The sequence below is a fragment of the Onychomys torridus genome, chromosome 9 (assembly GCF_903995425.1).
Source record: "Onychomys torridus chromosome 9, mOncTor1.1, whole genome shotgun sequence".
Lineage (NCBI taxonomy): Eukaryota > Metazoa > Chordata > Mammalia > Rodentia > Cricetidae > Onychomys > Onychomys torridus.
In genome coordinates this window covers 67,239,358-67,251,380 of record NC_050451.1, presented here as the reverse complement: position 1 = coordinate 67,251,380, position 12,023 = coordinate 67,239,358, and the positions used below count along the sequence as shown (strand labels likewise).

At 43.6% G+C, this 12,023-nt stretch overlaps 1 protein-coding gene across 2 annotated transcripts in view; it reads right to left on the bottom strand.

The window, feature by feature from the left end:
• The window catches only part of Vwa8 (von Willebrand factor A domain containing 8), a 346,670-nt gene extending 340,674 nt beyond the window's left edge, over window positions 1–5,996 (bottom strand). The window contains exon 1 of one of the 2 annotated variants that reach the window (XM_036198655.1): window positions 5,694–5,996. In XM_036198655.1, the coding sequence (XP_036054548.1) occupies window positions 5,694–5,853 (160 nt within the window). In that variant the 5' untranslated portion in view covers window positions 5,854–5,996. The remainder of the gene's footprint in view (window positions 1–5,693) is intronic. The other variant, XM_036198654.1, reaches the window with a different exon arrangement.
• Window positions 5,997–12,023: the final 6,027 nt, after the last annotated feature.

The window sequence follows — 12,023 nt, the reverse complement described above, 5'->3', positions numbered from 1 at the left end:
CCAGCAAGCAGAACAATATCGTTCACAGACAAGAGATGCTTAGGGAGGAAGAGAGCCCCTTTTATCCCTAAAGACATTCTGAAAATATGCCAATAAAAACAACACAATCACTCCACAAATGGTAAGTTGATTTCAGAGCAAAATTCATTAAAGCAAAAGATTCCCTGATCTTTATATAGCATACTTTTCTCTTTCCTTTACATTAAATATTAAAGGGAAAAATTTGATCTGTCACATTTTTTCCTCTCTAGAATTTCACCAATTCTATCCTCCATGGATCTGGCCTATTAACACCAGCCAATTCCATAAACATTTTCTTCTTTTTTCAATATTTAATCCATACACAATTGTACAATGAATAGCTGTCAGTTTTATTTTAAACAGACAGTTTCCTTTTTGTTGTTATTGTTATCTGTTGTTGTTTGAGACAGGGTCTCTCTACATAGCCTTGGCTGTCCTGGAACTCACTGTGTAGTCCAGACTGACCTCGAATTCAGTTATCCACCTGCCTCCGCCTCCCAAGTACTGGGATTAAAGTCATGTATCACCACATGCAGCTTGGATAAAATTACTTTTTAACTTTTACAGAGTGAGTATGTGTGTGTGTGTGTGTGTGTGTGTTTGAACACAAGTGCTTCCTTAAAATGTTGCTACACAGCACTCATAAGGCAGAGGCAGGAGGTTCTCTGTGAGTTCAAGGGGTCTCAAGGGCAGCCAGGACTATATGGAGAGACTGTCTCAAAACTAAATAAATTAAATGTTGCTACAACTGATAATTTTAATTTATCTGTTTGCTAGGCCCTGAAAAAAACTGGATATTCTACCCAGATATTTCAAGATCTTCACCAAGCTCAAAACTGTTGTATAATATTTCAGGTAATTCTGTGGTAGCCCTTCTCAAATATACATGTAGTGCTAGAGGCCATGGACTCCACTGATGAGCATGCTAACTTTTAACTCACTTGGCACTCAGTTCTGGGAACCTTCTTCAGGATGTGATTATAATGTTAAAGTCAACTTGGACTGAGGATACCTTTGTACTTTGATTCCTGCGCTAATGAAAACCCAACCTACTAGACTTTTGTAACAAGTGAGTCTGAGCCAGACACAGTAGCTTACTTATGCTCAATCCCCCGCAGCCAAAGATCAGACCAGGCTCAGATAAAGCAAATGCTGCACTGTAACCAAGCTGTTTCCACACCTTAGGTCTGTGGTCCACAAGCCGCTTGCCCTCGTTGTCTGCGTCTCTCTGAGTCTCTGCTGCCCATTCTATTAAAGCTAAATTGTTTATTTTAACAGTAACATGGACAGGCCGACTCAGTTCAGGGGTCTCAACAATGACACTCTGGACACTCAACTGACATTCTGGACTGGGTACTTTCTTGTTTTGAGATGGTATCCTGTGCCTGTAGACACAGCAGCATGAGCAGTCTGGACCCACTGATGCCAATAACATCCCTCTCCCTTAGGTCATCTCAGGTATTGCCAAAGTCCCTGGGGTAAGGGGAATCACATCAGGCTAAAAACTAAAGGTTTAGTGACATCATTTTTGTCTTTTGTTGTTTCTGTACTAGAGACTGAATCTAGGGCCTTGCACATGCTAGGCAAGCAATCTATCACTGAGCTATATCCCCAGCCAACAGAATTTTTAAAGAAGTATACAAAACTTAGAACAAATTAAAAGAAAAAAAAAAAAAAAACTAAATATCACTGGGCAGTGTTAATCCCAGCACTCAGGAGGCAGGGACAGGAAGATCTCTGTGAGTTCAAGGCCAGCCTGGTCTACAGAGCTAGTCCCAAGACAGTTCAAGTATACTATACAAAAAAAAAAAACAAAAAACAAAAACAAAAACAAAAACAAAAAAACTTGAATATATCAACAATGTCCATAAGTCTGTATGAGTCTGTGTGTTCCCAATATGAATCTTCCTAATGATTAATAAGTTTACAACTGTTCTGGATCTTACTGTTAAATTATTTAATTCACAATGGAACCTGAAGATTCTGAGTCAAAAGTACTCTGTTAGAGGTCAAAGTAGGCAATGAATCCCACAGGGTACAGTGTTTGGTAAATACAGAGAGAAGACCAAACCATCATAGCTATGTTCAGTTAAAAACAGAGTTCTGAATTTTTCCTCCCCAAAGTCACATGACTATTTCTATTATGGCCCAAGGACACAATCTTGAAGTCACAAAACATGTATAGTCATGAATAATTTTTTCACTGTTTTTATATAAAAATATTTGAAATAGGCACTTTATATGTTCAAGAATGAGGAAATGGTAAAAAAAAAATTATAGGGATAAATATCTGAACTTAATGCCTAATGTAAGTGATCCTACAGGGCAATATTATGTTAATGCTCTCAATCATAGATATGATAAATTACATAAAAAAGATCTAATTTGTACAAATACATATTATTAATGTGAGAGAAGGGCTGTTTTACAGAATTTGTCTGTATTTTTCAGTAAGTGGAAAATGACTTATGCAGAAACATTTTAGTGTTTTCTATAAGCAGATGTATTTCATAGACATCATAAGGAAAAAGCAGTGAAAGCTGTAAGTGGGAGACCAGCTCCCACATTTATTTACCCCAGGGACTCTTGAGGAATGAGGGATCAGACATTTAGATAGAAATATAGAGGAGAGACAGTTAGAAATACAGGATAGCCTCAGGAGGGCCTGGGCCAAAACCCACCAGCCCCTTCTGTCTCTGCTAAAGGGCTTTGAAAGGAACGCCAAGGGGTGGAGCAAAAGATTTCCCCCCAGCACAGCCAAGTGCAGACCATCCCAAACACCTGGTAACCACACACGTGGTCCAGCCATCCCCTAATGCAGCCCTGCTGTGTATAACCAGCTCAGCTCTCACTAGGAAACCTCTGTGGACCCCAACAGCTATATAATAGTAAGCTGTGGTAAAGAAAAGCAGGGAATGCTAGGATTTACAGAGCTGTTTCCAAGCTCATCACTTTGCAGCATCCAATCCTACTGAACCAGCTTGTTGGCTCCATCTGTGATGGTGTCACAGTGATCTGTGTCCACTGACTGCTCGGTGAAGTAACCTCCTTGCTGACTGGCAATTTGTCTTTAAAACCAAGAGATGCCGGGCAGTGGTGGTGCACGCCTTTAATCCCAGCACTGGGGAGGCAGAGCCAGGCGGATCTCTGTGAGTTCGAGACCAGCCTGGGCTACCAAGGGAGTTCCAGGACAGGCGCAAAGCTACACAGAGAAACCCTGTCTCAAAAAACAAAAACAAAAAAACCCAAGAGATATCACTACCAGTAATTAAAGCATAAAGTGATAAAGAACTTAAAAGTTTTAGATGCCACACCACAGGACAGGAAAGGATAAAAAGCAGTAAGCTTGAGAGCTTATGGATTTGTTTGGTGTGGTTTTGGTTTGGTTTGGGCTTTTTTGAGATGATCTCTCTGTAGGGCTGGCTATGCAGAAACTGTTAGTAGACCATGCTGTCCTTGAACTCACTGAGCTCTTCCTGCCTCTCTGCCTCAGGAACGATGGGAGTAAAGGTGTGCGCCACCCTTTTAACATAAAAATGGCCTTTTTCTTTTCCTTCTTATCAGGCTCAGTAGAGGAACTATTTTGAAAGCTAGGAAAGCAATTGCAACCTCTTACAAAAACACTCTCCATGAACTTTAACCTAGAAAGCCACTGAACACTTGTTAGGTACAAAGTGTTGACAAGCACCAAGGGAACATACAGACAAGACAAGCAGGCATACAGTGCAGGAGAGGATAAGTGTATGACTTGAATCTGTTCTTCATGTACTTTGTGGTTCTTTTTTCACACTGCTAGGAGCAATGACAACTGACAAGCAGAGGACACAGTGAGTCGGGTCACATGTTGGAGTACAGCTGAGAATCTTTCCAGCATCAACACTGATCCATCACAGCCTGCTGTTTTCTGTGTTATGACATTTGTCTGTGTATGACCTCTGATTCCAAATGTGCTACTCTAACCTTGAAAGCCCTAAACTTAGGCATCTGAATAGCCAAGAGTTTGCCTTTTGTCCTAAGGGCTCTTACTTGTAACCAGCTCTCTGGTGAACTCACAACTTCGTTTACCCAGTTCTCATAGCTTCAGTGTTAAAATCTTTGCTACAGCAAGGCAAGCCAGGTTAGCACAATGCACTTCTTATAACCTGGCCTGCCAGAGTCAACCATTCAGTCTAAGAAGTTGGAATGCTGTCCACAACATGTCCATGCCTCACATGTGAAACCAAACCTGCATTTCATCAAGTATAACACAAAACTGAAGACATTTACAACTACCCTCTACTACCTATTATAATAGAATTTTCAAGTCTATACCCATATGTGTTTGTAATGTTTTTGGGTTTTTTTTTTGTTTTTTTTTTTAGTTTTTAAATTTTATAATTAATTTAATTTTACATATCAGCCATGGATTCCCCTGTCCTCCCTCCAATCCACTCCCCATTCCCATCTCCTCCAGGGCAAGGACTCCCCTGGGGATTCAGCTCAGCCTGGTGTTTGTAATGTTTTTACAATCAACCTGTAGTATAGAATTCAGTATAGAGAACAATTTTCATTTAAAAAAAAAAACAAAAAGAAAAACTTCTTTTCAATGAAATGTTCTATTGTGGCTCTGATAGCTAGAGAGCCCAATGGATTCCACTCAACACTGCTCAATTCCAAAACCTATCAGATTATGTCACACTTTCACCCTTGACCTCTGCTTTTAGGACAGAAGTCAGTGAATTATCATTTGGACATATAGTATAACTCTGAAACCTCATGGATCTACAAACTGGGAGATTAGGGCTCTGATCTAATCAGCAGATCAAGCCATTGATGGATTCAAAATTGATGAGATGATATTATTTAGAGATGATACAAACAAGGAGTTAGGACCTAGTTAGACAAACTAGAACCTGTCTTTGAAAAAATAGGTCTTATTGCTGATGCCTCTCTGCCTCCCTGTGAGAAACTTCTCTCTACTAAGCACAGTTGCCACCATGATTTTCTGCCTCAACACAGGCCATAGCAACGGAGGCAGCAAGCATACACTGAAACATCTGAAACTGTGAACCAAAAGAAACGTTTTAAGTTTTTGGATTTTTTTCAGAGGAAAAGTAACAGAATGGACAACAAATAAATGCTTTAAAAGTTATGATTGAGGAAAGGCAATTTTTGAACTGCAATTTCACTGTGTAATCGTTAGCAAGGCACTTTTTCTTTTTCTTTGTGGGACTCATTCTCTCCACCTGTAATCGGGAATTTAACTAAACCAATGACTTTCAGTTCTAAGAACCCTTGAAACCGAGTCTCCTGTTAAACTCGGGAAAGTCCACCGTAACAGGGTCTCACGCAAGTATGTACCCGTGTCTATGCAATCACAAGCCCAAGTTCCTGGCTCAGGACACAAAACCGGCTACCGAGCCCTTGGGAGTCAAAGATCAAGGTCAAGCGCGGGCTTTAACAGCCCCCAAAGGCTGATGCATAAACCTCTGAGGGTCCTCCAGTCTAAGTTAGGATTCTTGTAGCAAAACCCCTAGTGGGAGAAGAAGAAAGCAGTGTGCCTAGACATCAGAGACCTTAGTCCAGACCCCTCAGGTTTCTGAGTGGAGCCCAGGGGGCGCCCGCGCTTTGCCCCACATCACACAGCAGCGAGGGGAGGCAGCGGCAGCAGCGAAGGCGGCGGGCCCAGTTACCTGAGTCGGTCGCCCCGGTGTGCATCAGTCTGACCTCCAGCCGCTGCCGGTCCCCTCCCGGCCTGCCCCGCACCACCTGCCGCAGCAGCAGCCGCACGCGCCGCGAAGCCACGTCGCCCAGGCCGCCCGGGACGCCGAGGAGGAGGAGGCGGGACTGCATGGTGCAGGTGGCACGGCGGGCGGCCTCCGGGGGCTGCGGGACCCAGCGCCGTCCCGGGACACTGCAGGAGGCGGTGCGGCGAGCAGGACAGGAAGCGGCTGGGAGGCGGGTCCGCCGGAAACTCCTTCCCCCGGCGCGCCGGGCTCCGCCGTGTGGGCCCGGCCTGGGGCAGAGGGCAGGAGGAGCTCCAGCCAGGAGGATCGGCCACCCGGGCCCGGCGCTCCGCCCCACGCGTGGTCACCCACGGACTGCCCGGAGCTGGGGAGATGCCAAAGGCCTCTAGCACCCACCGTTCAGCGCTTGCCCTGTTCCTTTCTTGGTCTCTAGCCCAGTGTGTTATGTTGCACGGTGGGCCTTCCCGCAAAGCTGCTTCCAATCTTTTTTCGGAATTGAGGAAAATATATGACAGATTATGGGATTCCACCTATTTTAATTCGTTTTCATCTTCCCAGGGTTTCCCTACAACAGGTTTTGAAAGCCTCCACCTGTGTCTTCTTAGCTCTTCCTCTGTGTTATCTTCTAAACTGTAAGTGGAAATTTTACATTCTAATGGTGCATGAAAAATGTTTAACTACCAGAAGGATCCAAAGCGACCGCTTTACAGTCAGACTACAAGGCAAGAGTTATATAAATATAATTTAAGTCTTTAATGAGCAAAAAAGTAGGACGCTGGCGAAGAGCTGTCTCCCATGCATTCCAAAAGCATCAGCGGTCTTCCATAAAACAAACGAAGCCTAATCTAATTATGCTACATATCCAAAATGTCAGGAGTGAATTAACGGAGGCGAAAAGTTTAAATGAAGTTCTGCACAATGAAATCAAGCGAACAGGATGAAGGCTTCACTCTCAGCAAAGAGCCCAGCCATTCTTAGACCTGCTGGTATCTTCCCTCCATACTGAACACCTGCTACCCAAGCACATAAACTTGGAATCAATTCTGAGAAGAAAGCAACCAAGGGGACACTGAATGAAAAGAAGAAATAAGGAAGAAGGACGTGACTGTGCTTAAGTATGGTGGAGGAGAAGGTTTATTGTAAATAAAGGGGAAAGTCAGAGGCAGAGAAACATCTAGGAGACTCCAGAATGGACATGACGCTGAGCCGTGTGAGGAGAGGGGAACCAGCATCCAAGAGGGAAAAGTACAAAAAAGGTGAGTAGCCAAAATGGCTGGCTTATACAGGGACAAGCCTCTGGGGGGAAGGCAGCTCAACTCTTGGGCTGGAGCTAGGGGTGGGGAGGAATAAGAGGGTGTACATCTCCTGTAAAAGGTAGGCACTGAGGGATGCTGGGAGAACCTGGTGGCCAGGTCCGATGTGAGATGTTAAATAGGCACCCCAGCCGTTTGTCTCCCGGTTTGAGACTTAACAGGCTGTGAAAAAGAAGTTGGGCTGAGTAAGGAGCACTTCGTGCATCTTGCTGAGGAACTTGAACTTGAGAAGTAAAGGTGGAAAACAGGCTTCTAACCTAATTAGGAGAAAATAAGAATAAAAGCAGTGGATAGTTAACTGTCAAAAACGACATTATTCCGTGAGTGCATTCTCATTTACTATTCATAGGCACCCCTGTCAGGTCTCAAACCCAGGACAAACTGTTAACCGAGGAGCTTATTCTCTTATCAAAGCTGATGCTGGCCAAAAGGTTCTCCCAGCATCCCTCAGTCCCAACCTATTACAGGACCCTCATGGCTGACATACCCAGCCTCCTACCCTGAACTCTCCAGCCTAGGGGCTGGACCACCTTTCGCCCAGCTGATCTTCTCTATATAAGCCAGCCATTTTGGCTACTCCAGCCCCCTTTTGGTCTTCCGATCTCCTGGCCTCTTAGCTCCTGGCTCTTTCTTCTCTCCTCCCCTCTCTTCACATGGCCTGGCTCAGTCAGCCAGTCATGTCCACTCTAGACCCTTCCAGATGTTTCTGCCTCTGGCTGTTTTCTCCCTCGTATCTACACTAAACCTTCTCCTCCACCCCACCTAGGAGCAGTCACATCCTATTCTTTCTTTCTTCTTTTTTTTCTTTCAATTCCTATGTGGTTGAGGAAATGACACCTATGTAAGCAGCACACGACTTACAAAATGCATCTCCCACTTTGTGAGCACCGGGTAGTTGACCTTTACTATAGTCAACTTGATTGGATCTGGACTCTGTGCTGTCTGTTCAGGCATTTCAAGAAAGGATTATCTAAAAAAAAAAAAAAAAAAAAAAAATGAGAAGACCCTTCCACCCAGAGTGTCCAGTCTCTTCCCAAGCACACTTAGACATCAAGAGTTGGAAGGAAAGGGCAGTGAACTTGCTTGCCTCCACCTCATGCTGAGAGGGGTGTCACACTCCACTGCCATCAGAATCCAGCTTCTTTTGAAGATCAAGTGGCTTGACAGAAGCCCTCCAGGCCTCCACCACCAGAATGGAAGTGCTGAAGCATCAGCCTTGTGGACTGTGCAGCTACAAGATTCTCAACCTCTCCGACGTGCAAACAGTCACTGCTGGACTTCCCAGCTCCTGTTGTACAAACTGGTCTACTCTCCTTTGTTAAATGTATATTTGTTCAGTTCCTTCTGGTCTTCTAGAGAACCTTAACCAATACAGAGCACAGACTCTATGTTACGAATTGTGCTAAACATTTTAATTAACAATCATTTCACAGTTTCACAAATATGAGGTTATTTGTGAAATATTACCTACTGTTTTAGTTAGGGTTACTATTGCTGTGATGAAATACCAGACCAAAAGCAACCTGTGGGGGAAAGGATTTATTTCAGGTTACAGTTCCAGGTGACAGTCCATCACTGAGGGAAGTCAGGGCAGGAACTCAAACAGAGCAGGAACCTGAAGGCAAGAGCTGATGCAGAGGCCATGGGGGGGGGAGTGTTGCTTACACTTAATCATTTACTTCCCCTGGCTTGCTCAGCCTGCTTTCTTATAGAACCCAGGACCACCAGCCCAGGGGTGGCCTCACCCACATGGGATGGGCCTTCCCACATCAATCACTCATAAGGAAAGAGCCCCCATAGGCTCACCTACAGCATGATATATGAAAGCATTTTCTCAATGGAAGTTCCCTCCTCTTCAATGACTATAGCTTGTATCAAATTGACACAAAAATACCTGGCACACCTATATGTCAGAGAAGAGGAACTGAGGATCTGTTAACTGCCATGGTCAAGGCATCATGATTTAATCTCAGTAGATCTCAGTACACACCTGAAAGGATGGAAGAACAGTCCAAGGAAGGCAGTTTAACAAAATGGATGGTCTAAGACTTAGACTCTCAGTGCTCTCAGAATTAAGACAGTGGGGGCATTGAGACAGTCTAGCACATTCAGCCATTTAACATTTATTAAGCAACTGTTCTATAAACTATACCCTGCTAGGTACTGTGAAAAGATAGGCTCACATCAAGTATGAAAAGCAAACATACCAACAGATTTACACACAGTGACCTGTGCAGGACTAAGGTTTAAGGCAGTCAAACAATGCTCCAACTAGGAAAGGGCCAGTGAGGTTTCACAAAGAATGTAATATTGGAAACCATTCTTCCAGGATATGCATGAGTAGATCAATTGAACCATCTGCCTTTCCCGCATACTCAGCTAGAGAATTTGTTCCTGGTTATTTATATAAAAACACAAAGACATACCACATAATCACACTGGATTTTAAAGTCATACGGAGGGCCTATCAAATGGCTCAGCAGGTAAACATACGTGCTGCCCCCGTCATGATGACCTACATTCAATCCCCAGAGCCCACACAGTGGAAGAAAAGAACAGGCTCCTACAGTTGTCCTTGGACCTTGATACATAAATCACAACACATGCGCACGTGTGTGCACACAAACACACACACATATACAAATAAATAAATGTAATTTTAGCAAACACTGAACCAAGACATGCCAGGTAACAGGAAGTTGTGATGTATGCAGTAAGAGGAAATGGCATATGAGTTAAGAGAAGATTGTTCTGACAAATGCAGAAAATGAACTGAAAGCGGCATTATTTCTACATCAGTGGGACCACACAGGTTCAGCAAGATATCAGCCCAACATATTGCTAAAAACTAGGCCAGGCGGTGGTGTCGCACACCTTTAATCCCAGCACTTGGGAGGCAGAGCCAGGCAGATCTCTGTGAATTCGAGGCCAGCCTGGTCTACCGAGTGAGTTCCAGGAAAAGGCGCAAAGCTACACAGAGAAACCCTGTCTCAGGAAAAAAAAAAAAAAAAATTCTGTTGTCTTTGGAATGGGAAACCTTTGTAAATGGGAAAAACTAGGATTGTGGGAAATAATTTACATATACCCACTATCAAAATGTTGGCCGCCTCCAGTGGTTAAGAGTTAAGAGTGGTTAAGAGCACTGGCTGCTCTTCCAGAGGACCAGGGTTCAATCCCTAGCACCCACATGGCAGTTCACAACTGTCTGTAACTCCAGGTCCAGGGGATCCAGATCTGACACCCTCACACAGACACCAGTGCACATAAAGTAAAAATAAATCATTAAGAAAAAATGTTGGCAGCCTCAACCTTTATAAAGAGAAGTTTAAATCCGAGAGCCATGCACAGGGGAAATTATCACATAATTGACGAGAAAAATGAAAAGGAAAAAGAATTTAAAAATACTTTAGAAAACAGATCTTGAAGGAGAGGGATGTCACTTTGAGAAAAGTTGATTTGGAAACAAAACATTTTAAGTTGAAAATGGGAGTAGAAAGAGGGGAAGATACTCAGGGTGGTCAGGTTCTAGCTAGTGCCTTACTTTTGCCATCGAGAAAATGGGGTTAAAAACTCCTGAGTCAGATTTGGTGAACATGGCAACGCCAAGTCAGCTGTCTAAAGCCATCATTATCTAGTTCAAGGTCTTTTTTATTTTATTCATTCATTCATTTATTTTGGTTTTTCGAGACAGGGTTTCTCTGTGTAACAGCCCTAGCTGTCCTGGAACTTGCTCTGTAGCCCAGGCTGGCCTTAAACTCACAGAGATCCGCCAGCCTCTGACTCCCAAGTGCTGGGATTTAAAGCATGTACAACCACCACCCAGCTAGTTCAAATTTTTTTTTCTTTTTTTTTTTTTTTTTTTTTTGGTTTTTCGAGACAGGGTTTCTCTGTGTAGCTTTACGCCTTTCCTGGAACTAACTCTGTAGACCAGGCTGGCCTTCAACTCACGAAGATCTGCCTGGCTCTGCCTCCCTAGTGCTGGGATTAAAGGTGTGTGCCACCAATACCCAGCTAGTTCAAATTCTTTTTTTTTTTTTGCTTTTTTATTTTTTTGAGCTGAGGATCGAACCCAGGGCCTTGTGCTTGCTAGGCAAGTGCTCTACCACTGAGTTAAATCCCCTATATTATGAACAATTGCTTTTTGTTTTTTGTTTTTTTATTGTTTTATTTTATTTTTCAAATTCTTAACAACAGTAGTTTCTTTCCTTCTTACTTCTAGACTTAGAAGAAAGTATAATCAAGGCTCAAAACAGAAATTGAAGCATATATCTCTTTGCTCAAAACTGACACTTTTTTTTTTCATGTGTACAGGTGATTTGCCTACATGCAAATCTGTGCACCATGTGCATGTCTGGTGCCTGCAGAGGCCAGAAGAGGGCATCAGATCCCCTGGAGCTGGAATGTAAGACAGTTGTGAGCTATCATGTGGGTGCCTGGAATTGAACCTGTGTCCTCAGGCAGAGCAGCTACTTCTCTTAACTACTGAGCTGTCTCTAGCCCCATGTCCCACTTCTTAAGATAATTTTACAAACTCAATGGAATTCTGCAAACACAGCAGAAATACCACAAGTTTCATATTCTCTACATGAAAGTTTAGGTTTGCATGGTGGTGTGTGGGCAAACATGGAGTCTGGAGTAGTAGCTGAGAGTCCTACATCTTACAGGAAACACTAAATGGACTGGGTGGTATCGTGAGCATAGGAAACCTCAACGCCTGCACCTACAGTGACACACTTCCTCCAACAGGGCTATGTCCACTCCAACAAGCCACGCCTCCTAGTTAGTGCCACTCCCTGTGAGATTGTGGGGACCAATTACATTCAAACTACCACAGGGTGGTCAGGGCATTATACCTGAGAGAACTGCTTTTGCTCTCTTCTTAAAGCCCATGAAATTGTCATGCCCTATTTTCTTAAGTATGTATGTATGTATGCATGCATGCATGCATGCATGTATGTATGTG